Genomic DNA, 25771 nt, shown 5'->3' with positions numbered 1-25771 from the left:
TTCTCCACATCTTCACCAACACTTGTCATTTTTTGTCATTTTGATAATAGCCATTCTAACAGGTGTGAGTTGATATCTCATTGTGGTTTTGATTTGCATTTCCCTAATGATTAGTGATGTTGAGAATCTTTTCAAATGCCTATTGGCCATCTGCATTTCCTCTTTGGAAAAATGTCTTTTCAGGTCCTCTGCCCATTTTTTTAATCAGGTTGTTTGGTTTTTGGCTATTGAGTTGTATGAGTTCTTTATATATTTTGGATGTTAACCCCTTATCAGATACATGATTTGCAAATATTTTCCCCCATTCAGTAAATTGATTTTCTATTTTGTTGATGGGTTCCTTTGCTATGCAGGGGCTTTTTAGTTTGATGTAGTCTTTTGTTTATTTTTGCTTTTGTTGCCTTTGTTTTTGGTGTAAAATCCAAAAAATCATTGCCAAGACCAGTGGCAAGTAGCTTACTCTCATGTTTCCTTCTAGGAGTTTTATAATTTCAGTTCTTACATTCAAGTCTTGATCCATTTTGAGTTAATTTTTTTGTATGTGTGGTCCAGTTACATGTTTTGCATGTTGCTGTCCAGTTTTCCCAATACCACTTATTGAAGAAACTATACTCTCCTCATTGTATGTTCTTGGCTCCTTTGTCATAAATTAATTGACCATAAGCGCATGTGTTTATTTCTGGGCTCTCTATTCTGTTCCATTGATCTGTGTATCTGTTTTTATGCCAATATCATACTGTTTTGATCACTATAGCTTTATAATATAGTTTGAAATTAGGAAGCATGATGCCTCCAGCTTTGTTCTTCCTTCTCAAGATCACTTTGTCTGTTTGGGGTCTTTTGTGGTTCTATACAAATTTTAGAATTGTTCTATTACTGTGAAAACTGCCATTGGAATTTTGATAGGGATTGCACTGAGTCTGTCGACTGCTTTGGATAGTATGGAGATCTTAACAATATTAATTCTCCCAATCCATGAGCATGGAATGTCTTTCCATTTATTTGTGTCTTCTTCAATTTCTTTCATCAGTGCCTTATAGTTTTCAGTGAACAGGTCTTTCAGCTTCTTGGTTAAATTTATTCCTAGGTATTTTATTCTTTTTGGTGTAATTATAAATGGGCTTATTTTCTTAAATTCTCTTTCTGATAGTTTGTTATCAGTGTATAGAAACACAACAGATATCTATATATTGATCTTATATCTTGCAAATTGACTGAATTCATTTAGCAGTTCTAAAAGTTTTTTTGGTGAAGTCTTTAGAGTTTTCTGTATATAGTATTATGTCATCTGCAAATAGTGACAGTTTTACTTTTTCCTTTCCAATTTGGATACATTTTATTTCTTTTTCTTGCCTACTTGTTTTGGCTAGGACTTCCAATACTATGTTGAATAAAAATGGTGAGAGTGGGCATCCTTGTCTTGTTTCTGATCTTAGAGGAAAAGCTTTTGACTTTTCACCATTGAGTATGATGTTAGCTGTCATATATGACCTTTATTATGTTGGGTTACATTTCCTCTATTCCCACTGTCTTGAGAGTTTTTAATCATAAATGAATGTTGAATTTTGTTAAGTGTTTTCTTTATCTATTGAAATGATCATATGATTTTTATCTTCTTTTTTGTCATTGCAGTGTATCATGTTGATTGATTTGCAGAATATGAACCATCCTTGTATCTCTAGAATAAATCCAACTTGATCATGACATATGATTCTTTTAATGTATTGTTGAATTCAGTTTGATGATGTTCTGTTGAGAATTTTTGCCTATATGTTCATCAGAGATACTGGCCTATAATTTTCTTTTCTTGTGGTTTCCTTGTCTGGTTTGGTATCAGAGTAATGCTGACCTTGTAAAATGACTTTGGAATCTGTTTTTTGGAAGACTTCGAGAAGCATTGGTATTAATTCTTCTTTGAATGTTTGGTAGAATTTACCAGTGAAGCTGTCAGGTCCTGGACTTTTGTTTATAGGGAGTTTATAAATTACTGATTCAGTCTCCCTATCAATAATCAATCTGTTCAGATTTTCTGTGGCTTCATATTCAGTCTTGGAAGTTTGTATGTTTCTAAGAATTTATCCATTTCTTCTAGGTTGTCCAATTTGTTGGCATATAATTGTTCGTAGTAGTCTCTTATGATCCTGTATATTTCTGTGGTATCAGTTGTAACATCTCTTTTGTTTCTGATTTTATTTATTTTAGCTCTTTCTTATTGAGTCTGGCTAAAGGTTTATCAATTTTGTTCATTTTTTCAAAGAACCAGCTCTTAGTTTCATTGATCTCTTCTACTGTCTTTTAGTCTCTATTTCATTTACTGGTGCTCTAATATTTGTTATTTCCTTCCTTCTAGTAACTTTGGCTTAGTTTGTTCTTTTAGTTCCTTGAGATGTAAAGTTAAGTTGTGTACTTGAGTTTTTTTGTTTCTTGAAGTAGGCATTTATTGATATGAACTTCTCTCTTAGAACTTCTGCTGCATCCATAAGTTTTGTATATAATATTTTCATTTGTCTCAAGGTATTTTTCTATTTCACTTTTGATTCTTTCATTGACCCATAGGTTGTTAACGGTAGCATGTTGTTTAATCTCCACATATTTGTGAATATTCCAGTTTTCTCGTGTAATTGATTTCTAGTTTCATACCATTGTGGTTAGAAGAAATGTTTGATATGATTTCAGCCTTCTTAAATTTGTTAAGACTTGTTTTGTGGCCTAACATATGATCTATCCTGGAGAATGTTCCATGTGCATTTGAGAAAAATATATGTTCTATTGCTTTTGGATGGAATGTTTTGCATGTTGTGTATGTATACCTTAAGTTCATCTGATTTAACTTGTCATTTAAGGCTGATGTTTTCTTACTGTTTTCTGTCTGAATGATCTATCCATTTATGTAAATGGGTTATCAAAGTCCCCTACTATTATTTATTGCTGTTTATTTCTACCTTTAGGTCTGTTAACATTTGCTTTATATGTTTAGGTGCTCCTACATTGGGTGCATAAATATTTTCAAATGTTATATCCTGTTGTTGGATTGACATCATTATGTAATACCCTTCTTTGTCTGTTATTACAGTCTTTGTTTTAAAGTTTATTTTGTCTGATATAAATATAGCTACTCCAGCTTTCTTTTGGTTTCCATTTTCATGAAATATCTTTTCCCATCCTTTCATTTTCAGTCTGTGAATGTTCTTAGGTCTGAAGTGAGTCTCTTGTAGGCAGCATGTAGATGAGTCTTGTTTTTTTATCCTTTCAGTCCCTCTCTGTCTTTTGATTGGCGAAATTACTCCACTTATATTTAAAGTAATTATTGATAGATATGTTATTGCCATTTCTGTTGTTTTCTGGCTGTTTTGTGGTTCCTCTGTTCACTTCTTCTCCTCTTGCTTTCTTCCTTTGTGGTTTGATAACTTTAGTGATATGCTTAGGTTCCTTTGTTATTCTCTTTTGTGTATCTACTTTAGGTTTTTGCTTGTTGGTTACCATGAGGCTTACATGTAACAACTTATATTTGTAACATTATTTTTATGTTGATACCAACTTAAGTTTGAACACATTGTAAAGCTCTACATATTTATTCTCCCCCCTCAACATTTTGTTTTCTGATGTCACATTTTACATCTTTTTATCTTGTCTACCCTTACTTAAATATTGTAGTTACAGTTATTTTTTTACTATTTCTGTCTTTTAACCTTCATATTAGCTTTATAAGTAATTAATTCACTACCTTTACCATATATTTATCTTTACCAGTGAGATTTATACTTTTATATATTATTAATTAGCACCCTTTCTTTTCAGCTTAAAAAAGTGCCTTTAACTTCTCTTATAAGGCCGGTTTAGTGGTGATGAACTCCTTTAGCTTTTGCTGGTCTGGAAACCTCTATCTCTCCTTCAATTCTGAATGATAACTTTGCTAGATAGAGTATTCTTGGTTGGAAATTTTTGTCTTTCAGCACTTGGAATATATTGTGCCATTTCCTTCTGACCTTTAACATTTCTGCTGAAAAATCTGCTGATAGTCTAATGGGGTTTCCCTTATACGTAATAAGTTGTTTTTCTCTTGTAGCTTTTAAGATTCTCTCCTTGTCTTTACCTTTTGACATTTTAATTATAATGTGTCTTAGTATAGATCTCTGGGTTCATCTATTTCGAACTGTCTGGGCTTCCTAGATCTGAATTTCTGTTTCCCCAAGTTAGAACACTTTTCAGCCATTGTTTCTTCAAATAAGTTTTCTTCCCCTTTCTCTTTTTTCTTTTACTGGGACCCCTATAATGTGATGTTTAATACATTTGATGTTGTCCCATTTAAGCTATCTTCACTTTTTTTCATTCTTTTTGCTTCTCTGATTGGGTGAGTTTCTTTGCCCTGTCTCAGGTTCACTGATCATTTCCTCTGCCTCATCAATCTGTTGTTGACCCCTCCCCCTGGGTATTTTTCAATTCAGGTATTCTTTAGTTCTGTGACTTCTGTTTGGAACTTTCTTATATTTTCTGTCTCTGTTGAAGTTCTCACTGTGTTCATCCATTCTTCTCCCAAGTTCAGTGAGCATTTTTATGACCATTGCTGGAAATTTTTATCAGGTAAATTACTTATCTCCACTTCGTTAACTTTTTTCCTGAGCTTTTATCTTGTTCTTTCATTTAGAACATATTTCTCTATTTCTTCATTTTGCTTGATTCTATATTGGTTTCTATGCATTACATGAAACAACCACCTCTTCCAGTCTTGAACCATTGTCCTTGTGTAAGAGATGAACCTTTTCATTCAACCCTGCCCTAGCTCTTGGTTTTCTCTCAACCCTTTGTAATTGTCCAAGCAGCCTATTTTATTTTTAATAGCTCCCAGTAGTTGAGGATGTACCAAGATTAGTCAGTGTCCCAAAGGGGAGAGAGCTCAGTCAGTACCTTTTATTCAGGCTGATTGGAAACCAGGTCCTCAGGCAGCAGCTTTTCAAGAATGAAAATATATGCAGTCCTCTAGGACTACAAGCATAAGCATGCTGGCCCCCAGAGCCAAGCCATCTGGAGGTGTCCCCTGGCAGCAGTCACAAAAATTGGGACTCCAAGTGGGTGTATAAACTCCTTTCTGGGAGATACCACTGTTCTGTAGTCATGCATAGGGGAGTGAAAAGATGGTGTCCCCTGGGTACCTTCTTTGAGAGCACCTCCATAACCTCTAGGTGTGTGCCAAACCTGAAGCCTGCCCCCAGGGCTGAAGTTCCTGGATGAGCAAATTGGCCACTTTTACAAAAAGACTGGGGGTGTGTTTCAGTCTGCTGTCTGCAATATCCTAGGGATGGTAGTCTTCTAAGAACTGTCTCTACAATTGTTACAGTCCTGTGGGACCCAGGAATGCAAGCCCCCCTGGTCAGGTGATCAAGGGGCATTCCCTGGGTGACAGCTGCAAAAACTGTGTCACCAAATGTAAAAACCAGTGCACCAGAGGTGTGTAGAGCCTCCCCTCCAGGAGATAGAGACACTCTGGAGCACAGCAGAGGGAAAGCACAAAAATGGTGCCCACTAGCTGAAGCGGGGCAGAGGGGGAGTACAAAGGTGGCATCCACTGAAAAAAGGAAAAGAAGAGAAAGAAAAAGAGGACGGGAGGAAAAGGAAAGAAAGAAGAAAAAGTAAAAGATGACACCCACCAGAAAGGGGGGGAAAAAGATGGTGCCTGCAGGCTTTAGCAGTACAGAGGAGAGTAGGAAGATAGTGTCCACCAGCCTCTGTCCTGGGGAGTATCCCAGCAGACCCCTGCCCCTTAGACCAATGCTTTAAAATTAGTAAATGAAACTCTTTCACATGAAGTCTGGGTGCTTTTCAAAGGGCTGCTTGTGGACTGAGCTCTGGGGTGGGTGAGCCTGGGCGTAAGCCCTTTAAGAACCCTCCCTCAGGGTTTCGCTGGTGGCGCAGTGGTTAAGAATCCACCTGCCAGTGCAGGGGACACAGGTTCAAGCCCTAGACCAGGAAGATCCCACATGCCACGGAGCAACTAAGCCCATGCACCACAACTACTGAGCCTGTGCTCTAGAGCCCACGCGCCACAACTACTGAGCCCGTGCACCTAGAGCCCATGCTCCGCAACAAGAGAAGCCACTGCAGTGAGAAGCCCGTGCACAGCAGTAGCCCCCACTCTCCACAGCTAGAGAAAAGCCTGCACACAGCAACAAAGACCCAGTGCAGCCAAAAATAAAATAAATTTTAAAAATTTAAAAAAAGGAACCCTCCCTCAGTTCCACAAAGCCCCACATGTCTCATGGCATGAGACATGTTGGTCTTCAAAGTGAGATGTTTTGGGAGCTCATCCCTCAGATGCCAGATCTTAAAAGTTGGGGTGACCTATGTGGGGTATGAACCCTTCACTCCTTCTGGGGAAGCTCTGAGTTTTGAGTTTCTTCCTGACTATGGGCCATTGCACGAGGGGTGGGGTTTATGGTGAGATAGTGTCTCAGCCTTTTCTACCCACTTGGATGTAGTTTCCTTCTCATTTGCCCAATGTAACAGGATGTAGTTTCCTTCTCATTTGCCCAATGTAACAGGGTCTCTCCGCCAGTTTTGAGGGGTTATTCAGAGGAAATTGTTCCATATATAGCTGTAGATACAGTGTATCCATGGAAGGAGGTGAGTTCAAGATCTTCCTACATCACCATCTTGCTAAAATTTCTAATTAAGGGGTTTTTGTTGTGGTTATTTACTACTCTTTAATAATCTATAAGCACAAACTTTTAAGAATTACAATTTTTAATATTCAGTTCCATAATTTAAGCATGAAGAAACTCTAGCTTGAATCTTGCCAGAATTGTTTAGGAAAGCTGGATGTACATGAATTTCATTTGCTCTGCATTTACATCATCCTAATCTTTTTTATAACAATTGCATGTTTTTTCATCAGCCTTTGACATTTAGAAAGTAAGAGCTATGCATTAAAACCTCTGCAAGAAAGTAAACTTTAATGAAATTTTTTTTCTCTCAGTCCCAAAGGGAACATGAACTCTAAAATTGACTGTTGTATATAATAAAAGGCATGGCTGCAGCTGAAAGCATTTATAATAAAGTACAGAACTCAATTTCTACTTTATCCTCTGTCTACATTCATCAGATAGCTGGGTATATAACTTTATGATAGAGCATTCTTCCTAAGAAGTGTGTGAAAGCTAAAAAAATCAAATAAATCTGGTTTTGAAATAGTGAAACCAGATTAAATGTGAGGAAACCAGACTGAGTACAACTACTCAACATATATAAAGATACATATTAAACAAACATTTGCACAGATTGACATTGCTGGCCTACAGGAACCCCCTTCTGGGTTTAAGAATAAGGTTCAGTTTCCTTTTCTGTTTTTTAAAATGGTGGAGATTGGGAGTGTCAGGGCAGAAAGGAAGTGCTTTAGTTAAGCAGAGTCTGGTATTCCTTCCTGTCTGCATACTTCCTGAAGGCTGTTACACAGATGGAGAAAGGGTGTGGGGAGGAGGTCCTCTTTGTGGAGAGGAGATTGGTGTCTTAGCAGCTTTAATCAAGATTGCTATGACCTATACGCCCTGAGCAAAGTAGCACTTTTCATACACTATCCTATTTAATCCTCTCAATAAGGCTTTGAGGTGTAGATAATGTTCTCATTTTAAAATTGAAGAAAAAGGGTAAGTAACGTGCACAAATTAGTGTTTGAGCCAGGAGTCTAAGTGGGCTCCTGACTCCAGAACCAAAGACCTTTACACCTGGATGTATGCACATTAATGATGCACTGACTGTATCCTGAGGAAGCCAAGGGTGGATGATGGTCTGAAGGCTTTTCAGTAAACTGTTACTTATTTGATTATCCTCCCATGATTTGGCTTTTTTAGTATTTGGTTTAAGTTGGTTACGCTAAGGAAATAAACAGTATAAATCACTTGTTTGAAATGAGCATTTGACACTGCCGATCGTGTCCTCCCTGAAAAGATCATCTCCTTCATTGTTCCATTGTCAGGGAGTGCTGAGTAGCTGAACGTCATCTCTGGCATCTTGGTTGCATGTCAGGACCACACAGCTGAAGTGTATTGACTAATCCCATGCACTGTCCCTAGAGAAAATGGAGTCTAACCCTGTGTGGTCGCCACCTGGGAGTTATGGCCTTTCAAATCTCAGCGCTGTTAGCCTTAACTGCAAGTTGTTTTGAATCTGCCCCACACAGGTGCATGCTTCGGGCATCAGCCAGAGATTTGGGCAGGATTTATACACAATGTTTGGGGCTCCCACTATTCAGTTTTCTCCTTTCTGGGATTCGCTCCCCCCCCTCACTTCCCAGCTGCTCTGGTTACCTCCATCTCTATTCTCTAGTTTTTTCAAGCCAGTAAGAGTGCAGATTTCTCTCCCAATTTTAGTCACCCCTACACCCTGGGGCCCGTCCTCTGGCTGAAAGCTGTAAAAATAGGAAACTTACCCAGTGCCATGCCATTCCCTTCTTCCAAGCATTAGACTTTTACCTCCACTGTCTATCTTCTTTTGGTTACTCTTTAGTGCCTTCAGGTAGGCCTTTATATTTTTCTTTAATTTTGTCCAGAGTTTATAGTTGTTACCTGTGCGTATGTGTTGAGGGCCAGAGGACACACACGGCAGAAAGGTCCAAAAGGAACCTTAATGAGCTGTCTTTTTAAGTATCAAATTCTGTGCAAATCAATCAGTTTTCATGTTAAAATTAGATACAGCTGACATCAAAAATGTCTTAGAATTATGATCTCACAAAATCATGATTCACTGTTGACCTTTCTTACTTCTGCCTGTTTTGTTCATACTATCTTTACCACCTAAATGTCTCCTCAGTTCAATTACTGTTTGAGAATGATTTATTGAGTAGTTAACTTCACACAAGTCGTGGTGCTAGATCCTCTACCTATTGAAATCGTGTTCATTCAAAATTCACATCAATTGCACATGACTCCAGGATCACTCCCTCACTCCTAATCGGTAGATAGATGTGCTTTATTGTTCTTCTGAATACCTTTGATGCTTTGTTCCCCCCTTTTGACATTTTATTTATTAATATACTTGCTTTTCCCTCACCCCCCCATCACCAGCCTTGTTCCCCCATTAGATTGTAAACTTTACCATGGCAAGGGCAAGTCTCACTCATGTTTGTATCCATCCATGCTTCCTTAAACATGCTTTTTAAAGTCAGGAACCGAAAAGATACATGAAAGTCTTTGCAGTTGGAAAAAAGGCGGGGGAATATAGAACACTAGTTTCCTATATCTCTATCCTCAGTAGTAGAGTGGAACATCAGATAATAAAGCATTCTTGTTTCTAGAGAGCAACTTAATAGAGACAACTCTTCTTCCCCTAATTCTTCTTCTCCTTCCTCTTTGTTTACCTCCTCCTCTTCCTCCTTCCCCTTCTCCTCTCCTCTCTCCTTTTCTCCTTCTTCCTTTCTTTTTCTCACTATTTAATTGTGATCTAATTTAATCTTCAACTTTCTTTGTATGCTTAGTCTCCACTTCAAAATGGGATATGTGTTGGTATGAAACCCTTTTGCTTTAATTTGTTATAGTTCAGTAAGGGATCCCTTCTTTTACCTATGAAAATTTAGTGCCAGAACTTAACTAAATAGCACAGTGATGTCTCCAAGATAGTTAGGCGAATAACCCAAATGTTTAATTCTTCCTTAATTTATAAACTACTGCGCCATAGTAATGAACGAACTGTAAAATGAGAACTGTAGAAATAAGATTAAGTGAATTAAATTATTTTCCCTAATAATCTCACTTCTTGCTTAGATTCAGGTCAGAAGACATTTAAAAGGAGAAGATCCATCATAAACTGGGCCTTCTGGCGGGGCTCTAGCACTCAGCTGGATAACTTGCCCATGTCACCAACATCTCCTGTGCCAGGACAGCTCTTTGGGGTTTCTCTGCCAAATATCTGTGAGAACGACAATCTGCCCAAAGCTGTCTTGGTAAGTCTCATTTTGGCCTGTAACACTAACAGGAAAGTAGGTTTAGGAAAGGAGAGGTCAGGGAGGTAAATCTATCCCCAGATGGAAAATTATAGACACCCATGGCTCTGGCTGAGAATCTTTATTATTACTTCAAAGAATAAAAATCTGATTAAGCTATTGCAGAGTCATAAGGCAGACATAATGGGGAGAGATGATCTAGTCTACTGGTTTCAGGGAAAAGCCACATAAACCTGCTCAGATAAATTAGAATCTGCTTTGTAGAAAGAGAATCCACATTAGCCCTCACATTCCTCCCACAGCCTTTCTTGAACCCTACATTGTTCAGAAAGTCTCATTTAATCACTTTAGCAACAGAGACCAAATCTTATATTTCTATACTAAATCTTATATTTGTATTCCAGGTGTTTAAGCATAAAGATACATCTGCTGGCATTTAATTATCTTTTGTATGTAGAAGAGATCAAATGAAAGCCACTGAGTATTATTGTCTCTGGTTAATATAGTAAATGATCACTGTTAAGCAACATTTATTGAGTGTCCACTATCCTCCAAGCACTATGCTAGATGCCTGGCACTTTTTTCCTGTATTGTGCATCTATTGTACTAGTCTAGCCACTTTATTGCTTATCCGTCACAACAGATTTAGAGGGTAGTTACCATCTTCATCATCATCATCATCACCATCATTCCTACTTTACAAATTAAAGGAAAAAAAACCCTCGAGTTTACCAAAGGTCACACAATAAATATGTGTCATAGCTAGGTTCCAGATCCCATGGGTTGCTCGTCTCCAACACCTATTCTCTTCCTACATGGCAAGCAGAGGACACACAGAAAGAAAGAAAGCAAAATGAAAGGTTGAACAGAATGGAATGGAATGGAATGAAGAAAACTTCCTGGAAGAGATGATTTTGGAGGCTGATTTTAAAAGAAGGAAGTAAATACAGGAAGTAGAATAAAATGTAAAGTCATATGAAAAGAAAGACAAGCAAGTGGAGAGTGAATTTGGCAAGAGCATTTCCATATTAGGGGAAAAGAGTCCGTATTAGAGAATAATGGGGAAAGAGTAGTTAGGGAGGAGAGAGACAAGTTAACAGGTACCTTGAAGTGACTGTTGGTTCACTGAAAAAAGACAGTCTCATTAAAGCAAGCGTTTAAAGTAAAGTGTTTTAGATGTTGAATATAGCAAGAATAAATAGGAGAAAGAGATTTAAAGATAGCAGAAAACAAATTGACTTTAAATCTCTAGGAGGCCATCTAGCCCCAATCCTTCAGGGCTTCCCCCTGTTATACCCTAGTCTCTGGCAGCTGGAGAGGGCAAATATATGTTCCCTTGCTTGTTATGCATGAGGCGCCATTTTGATTTTTTTTCCCTTGTTCCCCATAGGATATGCTTTTCTTTCTTAACCAAAAAGGACCCCTCACAAAAGGCATCTTCAGACAGTCGGCCAATGTGAAATCCTGCAGAGAGCTGAAAGAGAAACTGAATTCTGGAGCTGAAGTACAACTAGACTGTGAATCTATTTTCGTGATAGCATCTGTCTTAAAGGTAGGGAAAGTTCTCCCTTCATCCGCCGCCCCACAGCATAGCTCTGGAGAAAGACAACTGGTTTCTCTCACTATAACATTATCCCCATCTGCAAAGGACCATAATAGAATTAGAATCTTAAAAAGTGTTAAATAACACTTCACAATGTCACATGGGCATTTAAAAGCCACTGCTAATGATATGGTATGTCAGATAGGCTTTTTAAAATTTTTTCATCCCACAGCACTTTACTCATCTTCACATCTGCCAATCCCATGCAAAAAAATTAAATAAAAATTTAAAATAATCATAACACACAGCATGTTTACCAAAGTAAACATCCTGATGACTTTCTCACAATCTCACTATCTTCCTAATAAAGGCGAAATTTTCAAAAGTAAACTTTTATTAAACTTTGAAACAGAGTTTACCAGAGTAAACAAACATTTGCCTAACAACTGAAACAAAAAATTGCTCACTGAGACCACTGAAAATTCCATTCATTTATACAGTCTCCCCCTAATGCCTTTTAAAAGTAAAGTTGGAGTAGGAATGACTCCAACATCCAGTCCTTCTTTTATGAAATCCTTACCACATTTGGCATTCTTAAAGATTCTCACCCTTCATCCCATGTGTGTCCGGTATTTCACAGTAAGCTTCTTTGCTGCAAATATTTTTGCCACATAACTCATTGGCCACAGGTCAACTTTACCATAAAAAATAAAATAACTGGTTGACAGTTTGTTTTGACATACACAATATAAAAATCGTGACAGATGATGATGATTGGTCCCAAGAGTTGGTTTCATATTTTGAAACACACTACATTGGAGGTGAAGGAGGCCAAGGGCCTTGAAGGCATAGCATGAACGCACATTTCCCCTAGAACTTAGGAACATTTATCAATGGACAAATGACAGTATGCCAAAAACATACAATGGTGTGGAAGGCTTTCACAAGCACTCAGGCACAAATATGCATCCTAGTACGTAGTATTTGAAACCTGGTGCCTCTTTTAATGAAGGAAGAAATTTTAGCAAAAAAAGAAAAAGTGTGATGCTGAACAAGAGACGAATCAACAAGCAAAAAAAATGTATAAAATACTATGAACGAAAGACTTGGAAGACAAGTGCTTAAGTACAACCCACAAAATAATGTCAGTTAATTGTGCAGTATTGCCATGAATCTACACACATTTTAAATGCGTTCAGATATTTTGCATTTCACAATAAAGTCTTTAATTTTGTTATTCTCGTGTTTCATTATATCCTTTTTAATGTTCCTCATTTATTTTTTTGTTATTTTACCTTTTATGGTAGAATTGCCTTACAGCCAATTCATTATTTGGTAGAAGTTTTTGCAGCAAAAATGCTTGTGGCAGATAAGCTTACTTATGGCAAAAAAAACCCTAGAACCCACCCCTGTGGTTACTTAACTCACATCCACAGTTGAGTTAGACTTCTAAAATGTTTTCCTCCTCACATTCTTGAAAATGCCTCACATTTTTGGAAAACCTAGAGTCAAAACCAGCTTTTAGCAGAGGTTTTGGCCTCAGCAATAGCTTCTGCAGACCAGCATCAGGCTCCCATCTCCCAGCAGGGTTGGAATGCACCAGAGCTAGGGGTGGAGACAGTGCCCCAGCCTGCATCCCAGGGCCTGGAGCATAAAAACCAAATTAAGGAAAACATGGTGAAGAAGACTCTTCCATATCCCTACTGCTGGTCAGTTGCTTACAGAATCATACTTCATGACTTAATGAACAATCAGATGTCTCTTGGTAAAAGAGCCATGTCTGCTCTTAAACAATCCCTGCCATGGACTTTCACAATAAAGTATCACTCAAAAGAACTGGAGAACTGGAGCTAGGGTCATCTAATTTATTTTACACAGGATTTGTGATTACCCTTCAATCCTGGAGTATAATAAAAGTATGTATGGTGTGCTTAGCCACATACATGCAGATATATGCATGATGAATTTTTTTTTCATATAATTAGGCTTTCTCCCATCTCTTAATTTAAGAAGTTAAAGCCTATGTTTTAGAAAATTTTCCTTACTATGCTATTCATCACAGCACTATGCTTCTTAAAACTTTGTACTAAATTGTAGAGGCTATTACAAAGAAGTATGGTTCTAGAAGAGTTGAACTGTATTTCAGATTGAAGAAATTGTACTTATAGAGGAATAAACAAAAGACAGAAAGTAATCCAAATGATTGAAAAGTCTGGTTAGATGGGTTCCAACTAATTAAAGTTTCATAATCATATAACTGTGTTTTACTCTCATTTCTTCCAAGTGGTTGCAGGAAAGGGAAACTTTTTGCCGAAAGTTTTTGAGCTTTTGTTTTGTTTTGTTTCTTGTTTTTAAGACTATTTGGAAGTGATACTTAAGTTTTCCTTTAAATGTTTTGCTTATACTGGTTTTGTTTAAATATAAGCTTAACCTTCAAACTATAATTGGAAGAAAATTGCTTGAGATACTGTAATTTTGATCCATCAGACCTTTGAGGAAAAGTTCATTTTTAATCCTAGGAATCTCGTCTCAAATTAATATGGGCATTCTGCTGATGGCTTGGGTTCTGGTTTTGGAGGGGAGGAGGCTTTCCGTTGAGTGCTAAGAGTTGGTGATTGTAATTCAGAACCAGCTCTCACATCCTTTCTCAGACCGATGGTGGTTGTTATTTCGCAACTTGTTATTCCAGCTGTGGAGAGTTCATTGAGATGTTACAAGTTATTATCTTTCAAGTGTAAGTTTTAAGATTTAATGATGTTTTTCTTCAAAACAGATCATAAGTATTTTTTCCACTTAGATTTAAAAAGAGAGGCATTGTCACTGCCCCAATTTGAAATAACAGATTTTGGCTCTTCTGACTCTGACTTTTAAAGTAGGTGCAGCAACTAAAATTAGTCTGAAATTGTGAAAATTCGGTAGCTTTACCCAAAAGAAAGAGGTAACTTTTGTGATGACACATCTGAATCACAAGTATCCAGGTACATTTCTGCTGAAAAATATAATAGAACAGAGAAAGACTTTGTATCAGTCATCTTCCTACTTGTTAACTACTCTAAAACAAATGTATAATAATAGGTAACATGACTACAAAGAGGTTTATAAAAATTATTTTAGAATCTCAGTTATAGTTAGTTGACCTTCCCTTGTCCTTCACTAATATTTGACCATATGACAAATAGCAACACTTCAGTAATGACCTCGACTATGTCTGGGACTGTGCTTGGCATTAAGGTGTATGATGTAGAAGGTGAGGGTCTGATCCTGCCCTGAAGGAGCTAATAAGCTAGCGGGGGACATGCTCCCCTAATTAGCTAACTGCAACACTTAGGTATCACAGCTTCCATCTTAGTAATAAAAACATGACATATAAGCAACAAGTTGTGCATTGCTGTTTTAAAGCACATAGATGAAGTTGCTGATTCGATTTTCCAGCAAGGATTAAAATTATTCAATTGCAGACTTTCACCTATCTCCATGTTGTAGGCAGGAACTTGCAAGAGGATAGTCAACCATGGGTACAGTGCTTAGATATGAAATTGAGTTTTGTCTGCCTGAAGTTTACTAAGGTGGAGATCAGACTTTGCAAGCTTGGCTTGTTAGAACCATGCCAAAAGCAGCAGAGAGAGTTGGCCTAGATCAGAAAGGAACATAGGACGAGGACCAAAATAGTTCATTTTTAAGCTTTTTATTAACATATGTCAAACAACAAACTCCATTGATTATATTCTACTTGTGTCATAGTCTGGTTTCACCACACCTAGCCCTGCCAGTGGCCTCAAAATAAAAGGCTCTCAAAGGCCAGACAGGATAATGTACCAGGGACATTTTTTTTTTTTTTTTTTTTTTTTTTTGCGGTACACGGGCCTCTCACTGTTGTGGCCTCTCCTGTTGCGGAGCACAGGCTCCAGACGCGCAGGCTCAGCGGCCATGGCTCACGGACCCAGCCGCCCCGTGGCATATGGGATCCTCCCGGACCCGGGCACGAACCCGTGTCCCCTGCATTGGCAGGCGGACTCCCAACCACAGCGCCACCAGGGAAGGGAAGCCCCCAGGGACATATTATTTAATGTGCATTAGGCATGGGGTGCTGTCCTAGGCTCCCAGAGCCCAGTCATAGCCTGGAGTGCTTTCTCCCCATGATACATGAGAGCCCTTCTATGGGGAATATAAGGAGAAATTCTAAGTACCTCTGGATGGAATTATTCACCAATGCCACTGGAATATAAAGTTCTAAAATAACAGGGACTTGGTTTTATTTACTACTCTATCCCTAGCACCTTAAACAATGCCTGGAATATATGAATAAATATGTATAGAATGATTGGATGACTGATTACCACATTATGAATCTCACAAATATCTTCATGCATTTCTTTTAACTAGTGAAATAAAAAGGATTTAGGATGGTTTGCCAGACCCTGCCGTGTTATACTAATTTGCTAAAATGTACACACACAGGAGGTTTCATCCCAAACGGGTTGTCCATTATCTTTACCACTATAGTCCAGAATCCAATTTCCCTCTGGTTTTTGTTAGAAAAATATCAAAGCATGCATTTCTATGTGTGCACATCATTGAAGGGCTAGCACAGAGCTCTGTGTATTCCAAAGAAGGGACACCTTAACTGTACTTTCCAATAACGTGTCTTCTTTGTAATATCTCTCATATATAATTAGCATGAGAATAACAATTTAAAATATTTATTTTTCCCTCTATATAAGGATTTTCTACGAAATATTCCAGGAAGTACTTTTTCGTCAGATCTCTATGATCATTGGGTCTGTGTAATGGATCAAGGAAATGATGAAGAGAAAATAAATGCAGTTCAAAGGTAATTATTCTAATTTGGTCATTTCTCAAAAATACTTTTTAAAAAACTTATATTTTATAAGTTTGTCTATTAATGTAATATGACTATCAAAGTCAAATCCATGAGGACCAGTTTAAAAATAGATTTATGCTAGCTACTGTCATTGTTATTGTTTTTTTCCCCTAACCTTATTAACGTGGAATACTCTACCATTATACACCTTCTGTATATCTGAATCTGATAGGAGCTGAAACCCATTAGACCAATAGCTAACACAGTAGACCCAATCTACAATTTATGATCTTAGTTTTGGTAAATATTTAACTAACCAGACAATTCCTTATATACTTCACTTAGCAACTGAATTCACATAGAGAAAATTCCTTCCCCTCAAGGAACTAAGTCTAGTCGAATAGATAGAATAGATGAAACAAAGAATAACAGTGTAGTATAATCAGTGAAAGAGATATATGGAGAAGTGTATGTGGGAATACTACAGAGAGAAAAGTGTATTGTCTGTATTCATGCAAAGAATGCATTGTCTGTACTCATGCAAAGGTAAGTTGCTGGCAGGACTCACCATCCTGATTCCTGAATATTTCCTGCATTATAAGAAAAGCAATACTTCCAGCTCTCTGAAAACCCAAGAATCCCAATATCATTTATTTGCCTATGCTTGTTTAGTACAGGTTTTTCTTGAGCAGCTTTCAAATACAAATTATTATCTACACACTGCTATTGATAGACACCTTTTATCAGTAGAAGAAAATAGTATAACTGTTGTAGACACCAGAATCAAAGCCATGTAACAAAATTCTATCTCTGCATCCATTAAGGTTTGGTGGAAACCATTCAGAGGTAGTGAACATCAGATTTTGTATTTTGTTGCTCATTGTCTAAAACTTTATATTCTACAAACTGTTAAATGGGTGATTTTTTTTTAAAGAGGGTAGACTTATGGCTTTCATACAAATACAGAATTAACACATGTGAAAGATTTTATTTAAAACATTAATTAATGAGAGAACTAGTAAGATATTACTGCCAGTTCAAAGGAGATTTCAAACTATCAATACCACAACTTACATAGTTAACTCAGAAATGCTGAAATGAATTTACAAGTAGATGCAAAACTGACTTTTACTACTGGGGCACGGGGGTGTATGTACAAATAAACCATTTATCTCTCCACCAGACAGAATTTTCCAGTCTATGGACAAGTGTTAAGTGCACTGCTGTCAGTAATCTACAGTTTTCAGAGTTGTAAAATAACTCAAAGGTTTAGGGCCCCCATAGAATCAGATACCCTAGAGCAGGGGTCCCCAACCCCTGGGCCATGGACCAGTACCAGTCTGCGGCCTGTGAGGAACCAGGCCGCACAGCAGGAGGTTAAGTGCGCGGCGGGTAAGCGAGCAAAGCTTCTTCTGCTTCTCCGCATAGCACCCCATAGCTCACATTACCGCCTGAACCATCCCCCCAACCCCACTGTCCATGAAAAAATTGTTGTCCATGAAACCGGTCCCCGGTGCCAAAAAGGTTGGGGACCACTGCCCTAGAGTATGGTAGACAGTGCCTCACTTTCCATTGAATACATTCAGTAATCTTTTGGTCCATTTAAGTATCTTTCATAATTTGTCCCTACAAAACTGTACTCATTGTCAGTCCATAGTGCCGAAAAAACACCTCTCTGCTGTTTATGCAACAGGAGTCAGATTACCCAGTGTAACCCCAGGTTACAGATTCTTGCTGGAAAAAAGCAACAAGCATGACTATCAACATATGTTTTCTGTATGGTAGTAAAAATCATTTTTAGTGAATGTTCATTTAAAATTCCTTATCAATTACAAAATAGGAACAGTAGGAAAAATACTATCGTAAGCTTGACTTATGTGTGAAAGTAACACCAGTGAGATAAAGAGATGTGGGACAAAACTGATCTCGGAAGCTGTGGGAGCAGAGCATAAGCTCTCAGAATGGACCCGGGAGTCTTCGTAGCTGAAGTTTGGGTTTTTACCAAGAGACAGAATCCTTGTGTTGCCACTTGGAAGTAAAGGAGCATATTAACTGTTTAATTTCATCAGAAAGTTTTTTGGGGTATTGGTTGAGAATATTCTGGAATGTTACAGGATTTGCATAAGACACATTGTACCAGTTTCAGGTAAATATTTCAGGCAGCATTTTTTTATGAACCATTTTTCTGCATTCTTTCACATTTTCATTGGATTGTGAAGGCAGTGTACAAAATAAATAAATAAATCTCCAGTGCTCACTTTCTCTCCTATGTACAGGCAGTCCTCACTTTGCATGTACCATGTTAACACACTTTCCTGTACATCTCAACTGTGAAAAGCAAGGGCTGCCTGGCTACACAAGTTTTCTATGAAATGTTTGCTTAAAGAGTGCATTTTTCTGTCTTTAGGCTATTAGACCAGCTTCCAAGAGCCAATGTTATTCTCCTAAGGTATCTTTTTGGGGTATTATACAACATTGAGCAACATTCCTCATCCAATCAGATGACTGCATTTAATTTAGCAGTGTGCATCGCTCCAAGCATTCTTTGGCCTCCTACTTCCTCCAGTCCAGAACTAGAAAACGAATTTACAAAAAAGGTAATGAAGTTTTTCATTTTTATGCTGTGAGGGACCAAGTCCCCATTTTGAACCTAACATTCAGGGTATTAATTCTGAAAGATACTTTCTTAAATAACTTCAGTACATACCCTTATGAATTTGAGTTCATTGAGTGTTTTATCCTATCCTGGTAGACTGTAGAAAGGTGATTTCTTGAGCAAAAAAGTGATAGCAGTTGGATTACTTCCCTTTTCCCTTTCAGGAGGAAAACCAACTATGACTGACTGACTTAAACCATAGAGTGATAAGAAAGCAGTTGATATGATTTTAAAAAGAAATAAGGACTTTGGAATTTGACAGGTCAGGGTTGGATTCTCAGCCCTACCACTTGCCAGATGTACAATCTTGGGCAAAATTAGTTACATTGATCCACAGTTTCCTCATCTAAAACATGGAGGTGTTGATAATATCGACATAGTTCATACAGTAGTTACTTGAAATCACACTGGTGTAGGGCCTGGTGGTTAGTACAGGAGTGGGGGTATCGGTTCCCCTTGCTCCCAACATTCTGCCTGCTCCTTTGCCTCAGCTGTTGGGGCAAGAAAACTATGTAAAGGTTCCGGTATATCCCATGGAGGCACAAAGCACCCTAGTAAAATCTTACCTCTTCCCCCAAGCACCTCCAGTTAGGGAGCCTAAGGGAAGAGCCTAGTCAGGCAAAATGCAAGTTTTCTCTCCAGCTGTCTCTCTCCTTCACAATAAATCCACAGAGGATACCTACCCACTTCCCACGCTTATGACACCTGCCTTTTACATAAGAAATGCATTTTATAAATGTTCATCTAATAATGCTTCATGAATTTTAATGAGAAGGTTTATTTCTTCACCCCAAATGCCCTATAGAGAATACTTAAAATTACTCTAATTTTAAAGACAGAACTATTGGCATAAAAATGTTAGCATTAAGCCAAGGCCACACATAATAACAAATAATAACTTTAGTCCACTGATTAAAGTTAATTTCTATGCTCAAACTACTCTTGAAAGTATTATAGTTTGTTAGAGGAAACTGTATTGTATACTTTTAAAGCAGATATGAATTTTTCTCAGGATTCTTTTGCATTTTTTGTTAGAATCAGGATTCATATATGAAATGTGATTTATAGACATGCTATATGAGAAGTAGCAGTTCATTTTTGTCCCTTTTTTGTACAGGTTTCTCTTCTTATACAATTTCTGATTGAAAATTGCTGTCGGATATTTGGAGAAGAAATCACGTCCCTCTTGGGAGAGGTTTCAGTGAGATGTGATACTAGAGAGAATGCCTCAGGTATTGTGAATAATTGGATTGTTTTTTGTGGGAAACAGACACACATCTGTGAAGATCAGCTGGGACAGTGGTTATCCTGGAGCCCACAGCAGCTCAGGTGAAGGGGCCTCTCACCTGGGTTAGTGGGCCTAGGACTTCTGCTCCTTCCTTAGAAGGCCTGCTAATAGGTCAGAGTATGTTAACACTGTGGTAGGGTTAAGAAATGTATAAGACAAGGTTCCAAACTCCAAGAAGTTGTTAGTGGCAGCATTATATGGTATGATGTTTTTAACCATTCTTTAAATAAAACTTTACAAGGAACCCCAATATGAATAACACAGCTGCTGTGGTTGAAACTGGAGTAGAAGGCCCAGAGGCAGTAGAGGCAGCCCTGGTTCTTTTGCTCCTCACCTTCCTCCTAGAGGTCCCTGAGACTTCTCAGAATTCTAGTGCACTGCAAAAACACTTTAAAAACAACTAGCATCATGGGGCAAGCCAGGGTGTGTTAGGGGTAAAGACATTCAACGTTCCAGATTATGAATTCCTGTACCACCAATTATTAGTTATGTTACCTTTGGCCAATTATTCTATGCCACTGAAAATCATTATATATATAATTATATATAAATATATAATTATATATAAATCATTTATAAATATGGATAAACCATAATATCTAAATGTGATGGTTGTATTAAAGATTAAATAAAGGATAATAAAAAATCTTTGTGAAATAGAGATTGTTAGGGTTAGTAAATGGTATCTCTGAGACTAGAGTTAATTATGTATATCCACCAGCTAATCCATTTAAAAGACAAGAGTCTTATTCAGAACCTGGGTATATCTTATTCAGAACCTGGGTATATCTGGCATTAATTCCTTTATATTTTTAACTGTTTCTTGGTATCTCCTCATTGCTTTGAGGAAATCTTACTTAAGGAAAGCCCATTTCTTCAGGAACTGAGGTAAATCTATTATACCCCAACAGTTTATTTTTAATTCTGCACTTACTACTGGGAAGACTGTGAAAGATCCTTTCTTTCTTTAGAGTAGGAATTTGAGCAATCTGCGTGAAAACAGAATTAAGCTAAACATCATCACAGTTGGGTAAGTAAAAACAATAATCATGATTCGCTTTTTCAACAGATATCTCTTGCTTCCAACTGAATGACTCCTCCTATGACAGCTTGGAGAATGAGCTGAATGAGGATGTTGATGCCCCGTGTAGTGACTTGGTAAAGAAACTTGGTCAGGGTAGCAGAAGCATGGACTCCGTGTTAACCCTCAGTGACTATGACCTCGACCAGCCTGAGGTAGAAGGTCTTTTAACCCTGAGCGACTTTGACTTAGACCATTCTAAAGATGAAGACATTCAAATGGAGCAGCCTCTTGAATCCAAGCCAGTGAACATTGCAGTGTACACAAAGGAACCCCTGCAGGATCATGCCAGGGGCCCCTCTGGCATGAGCACGCCCAGCCACCTGTCCACAACTGCAGCAGATGCTCCAAAAAGCTTGAGGCGACACCGGCGCTGCTCAGAGCCCAGCTACGACTATCTAGATTCAAAGCTTTCCTATCTCAGGGAGTTTTATCAGAAAAAGCTACGCAAGTCCAGCTGTGATGCAGTTCTCTCAAAAAAAGATGAGAGCCATCTGAATCAGAATCAACCCCTCCAGGAAGAGGATAAGACATGTTTTAAAAAGAGTTTAGTCATAAGCACTGATATCAAGAAAAATGCCACTAATAAAAATGTTAAGAAGAAAAGCTTGTCTGATAATGAAGGAAATCATGTAAAACTTTTTCCTAAATCCAAGCCAGTAGCTATTTCCATGGCATCTTATAGTCACATGTCCTCATGTGATCATCCCAGGAACCAGACCTTTGATACAGATACATCTGGATACTCCCCACCACACACAACAGATGCCCTCAAGAGTTCAAGGAGGCACCGGCGATGCTCAGAGCCCAACATTGATGACCAACACTGCAAACTGACCTATCTCAGGGGGATTCATTCAAAGAAACAACATAAAGCCAGCTATGAAGCCAGTCTCTTGCATGGAGAGGAAGATTATCTCAAGCGGCACAAGTCTTTGCAAATGGAGGGGCAAAAGCTTATTAATCAGAGTTTGGTCATGGGGATTGAGGTGGGCAAGACTAGTGCCACAAACCAAAACACTGAGAAGGTTTTACCCCCAAGATTAAACATTTGCTCAAGGACTAGCTATTCCAGTTTGTCCTCCCCAGGCACTTCTCCATCTGGCTCATCAGTGAGCTCCCAAGACAGTGTTTTTTCTCAGATTTCTGAACACTCCGTGTTTACACCCACTGAAACTTCCTCTCCAATAGATTGCACTTTTCAGGCTCAAAGAAAGCAGGAAGAGCTTTCTTCTGACTTTAGCAGTTCCAGCCTCATTTCTGGAATTCCTGGTCCCTCATCAGGGCAGGCCAGCGGCCACCTGGCTTATACAAAAAAGGACAGTGTAGAGTGGCATTCACAAATGCATTCTGTAACTCTTCACCCCAGCACATGGTTGAGAAATGGAGTAGCCAGTTTGAAAAACTGGTCCCTCAAAAAGAAGGCAAGGGCACCCAGACCAGAGGAAAATAAAATAGGTTCTCTAAAAGGACACACAGAGCCTCCTCCACAGGCTTCTGGTGTTCCAGAAGCCAACGCACTGCATGAGAGACAGAAAGACATGCCCCAAGGGGTGGCTGAAGGACTTGGAGCTGTGCAAACAGCCCGCTGGTATAGTTCTTACCCCAGCCAGGACTCAGAGAAACACTGTAGCTCTCCAGTCAGCCTAGTGGAAGACAGACTCGGGCTTTGTATGAAGTCACCCGAGGAAGGAGAGATTAGTGGGCAGTGTTCTCCTGGTACTCTGCCTCACGGAAGATCCTCACCCAGCTCTTTGACTGTGGATCATGTGTGCAGCCCAGACTCAGGGCCTACAGTGGTTTGTGACGTTGAGGACAGACATTTGACCAAAGACATTTAACCACAATAAGAATCTGATGTCTACAAGAACAGAAACTGGGCTAATCATGATATAAAGATAATTATTATGACCTCTTTGTGTAAAATACCTGGGATGGGTAGCATAAGGATAATCATTGCTAATACTTAGGACAACAAAAGAATTCTCTTTATTGAGACTATTTGGCAAAAAGTTTAGACAAAACTTTTGTCACCTAAGTGTTTGGGAGGCTTTTCCTTATTAGAGCATGGTTTGATCCTGTCATGCGTTTTAAGAGCTACAAGCAGAGGGCTAGAGAAAGCATCTTCTGTAGAGGAAATATGCCATGTATGATGAAATTAGTAACCTGAGAAAGCCAGGAAGTCAAAAGTGAAGAATAGAAACTGTAGAGAGAGAGGGAAGGGTGCAGAGAAACCATCCACATTCCATGGAATGTGTTTAATAAGTAGGCAAGAAAAATGCCACTAATCAAAGCTACAGAAGGAAAACATGTTCAATAATAAAGGAAATTATTTGAAACTTTTCCCCAAATCTGAACCAGTGGCCATTTCTGTGACATTTTATAGTCAGTCTCATGCCCTCACAACATCATTTCAGGTATTAGCCCATTGATGCAACTAGAGAGGAAGAAAACTACAGTGATTCAAAAGCCATGAGTACCATGATATAATAGTTTTTGTTTGTTTGTTTTGTTTCTTTGGTTGTGTTGGTTGTGCTTCCATTAGTGTTTCATTGCTCTGCAGAGGTTCCAGGACACAGAACTGTGAGGAGAAAGAAGGAGATGGTTGCTCATTTCAATGTCCTTGCAAGGTGCCTGAGCTAGAAACATTCTCCAGAAATGCATTTTTCCTGTTACAAGGTGACCTTCTGACTGTGTTTGCTGTCTTAGTGTGGAGGAGAAAACTGCCACAGCAGTCCTTTCTCTATTACACGATTGCTATTGCCAACATGTGATCAAAGCATGGCTCCTCTTTGTTGAAATGTTTTTCTGCTCCTTGCCTCTTAGATTAGTCAGCCAGAAAAAATCACTGGTAAATCATCCCTTTTCTGATTGTCACTTGGCAGTTGAGAACAGTTTTGAGGTTGGCAGGTTATAAAGAGTCACAGAATAGAGGAGCCATAAGAGTGGCTGTCAGGCCTCCTTTCAGACAGTCATCGGCTTTGGATTTTCTTACCTCCAGAAGTTTTTACATATTCTTTGTTCCAAATGATTCATGGTTTATACCCCATTGGTTCATTTCATATCCATGGACATTTCTCCTCTCTTGCCTTAAAGTTTATACCAGTACCTCTCCTGGATTATTTCCATGGATTATTTGGCCTTGCCAGCCAGTGTGAAGGGGTAGAATCAGAAGTGGATGTGCATCTTCCTTCATTTTAAATACTTACTTATAAGAAGTTGCTTAGAGCCCATTTGGTTTCTTTAGTTCAGTTTCAGATGGACCTTCCTCCCACAAATTTGCTTAATTCCAAATTATTTTTCTCAGCCACCCAGAAACTTTCATGTCAAAATGTTCTTTCACTGTTGTCCTAAAGGTTGCATTTTGCAGTTATAGAAAAAAAAATAATGCTTTCTGTAAGATAGAAGAAGTCCTTTCAGTATTAGCTCTAGGTGCTACCTACCTCTAGGGGACATGGCCCTGTTTGTCCTAAGCATTATAATTAACTTTTAGAACTCTCTCCAAAGAGCTCCTTTATGACACTGGCCATCTCAGTCACGGATGTGAAGTAGATTTTACCTTATAACTAACCACTCCTATATTTAGACTCCTAAGTGTCCATAGGCATCTTTTGTGGTATAATATATAAAGGCAACAGGGATTCCCCTCACCCTTAGGGCATACTACTGCAGAACCACAAGATGTGAATGAAGCTCTTATGGCTTGGAGTGTCTTTCTAGAAGAAATTGCTTCTCTACTTAACAAAATAATAGTTCTATCCTTTTTGCTTTCATATTGATGGATAGGAAATCATCCACTCAGTTTGAAGCATGGAAGAAAATAGATGCTGAGGTTCTTCAATAACCATTCCTACTCTCTGTGTTCCCTTAGATACTCCTGTAACATTTAATGTGAATAGTTAATATTGCTGTAAAGTATTATATTGTATGATTTGAAGACAGACTACATGTCATTTTATCATACTCTGTCAATCTATAATATATTAGACCAATGCTTTATCTAAAATGCTTTTGAGTTTGTATAATATATCTTGACAAATTTTACTACCATATGTTATGTAATAAATGTGTATTTTTGTACTTGCAGAAACTGCTGCTAAATTTTAAAGTTGTTTGGTTTTAAAGGCACTGATAATGGATATGTATGAAGTCCATTTTGTCTATTAAATAAAACACCATTCTTCAGAGTTAACAGTCCCACCAGAGCAATATTGCCCTTTGTAGACTCGTTTTAGCTAATGAGCCCAATTTCTGCTTAACATTGGAAATTTCATAAAATGTAATTAATGTTGAATTGGAACTTTGAGCTTTTAGTCATAGGCCATGGTCAGTCTCTCTAGAAAAAGAGGTTTTTTCCTTTTATAGTTTTCTAATCTTACTGTTTACCAAACAAGTTATGCTTCATACACAAAGTCTTCATTTTTCTTAGATATTATATTTACACTGCGCTCCT

At 38.2% G+C, this 25771-nt stretch overlaps 1 protein-coding gene across 2 annotated transcripts in view; it reads left to right on the top strand.

The window, feature by feature from the left end:
- The window catches only part of ARHGAP20 (Rho GTPase activating protein 20), a 154556-nt gene extending 129148 nt beyond the window's left edge, over positions 1 to 25408 (top strand). For both annotated transcript variants that reach the window (XM_049714073.1, XM_004282256.4), the window contains exons 10-15: positions 9750 to 9928; positions 11319 to 11480; positions 16193 to 16302; positions 18701 to 18890; positions 20067 to 20181; positions 21307 to 25408. In XM_049714073.1, the coding sequence (XP_049570030.1) occupies positions 9750 to 9928; positions 11319 to 11480; positions 16193 to 16302; positions 18701 to 18890; positions 20067 to 20181; positions 21307 to 23159 (2609 nt within the window). In that variant the 3' untranslated portion in view covers positions 23160 to 25408. The remainder of the gene's footprint in view (positions 1 to 9749; positions 9929 to 11318; positions 11481 to 16192; positions 16303 to 18700; positions 18891 to 20066; positions 20182 to 21306) is intronic.
- The last annotated feature ends 363 nt before the right edge of the window (positions 25409 to 25771 follow it).

Source organism: Orcinus orca, chromosome 8, assembly GCF_937001465.1.
Source record: "Orcinus orca chromosome 8, mOrcOrc1.1, whole genome shotgun sequence".
NCBI classification, from domain to species: Eukaryota; Metazoa; Chordata; class Mammalia; order Artiodactyla; family Delphinidae; genus Orcinus; species Orcinus orca.
The sequence above is the reverse complement of the archived record's forward strand: the minus strand, read 5'-3'. Positions and strand labels throughout refer to the sequence as shown.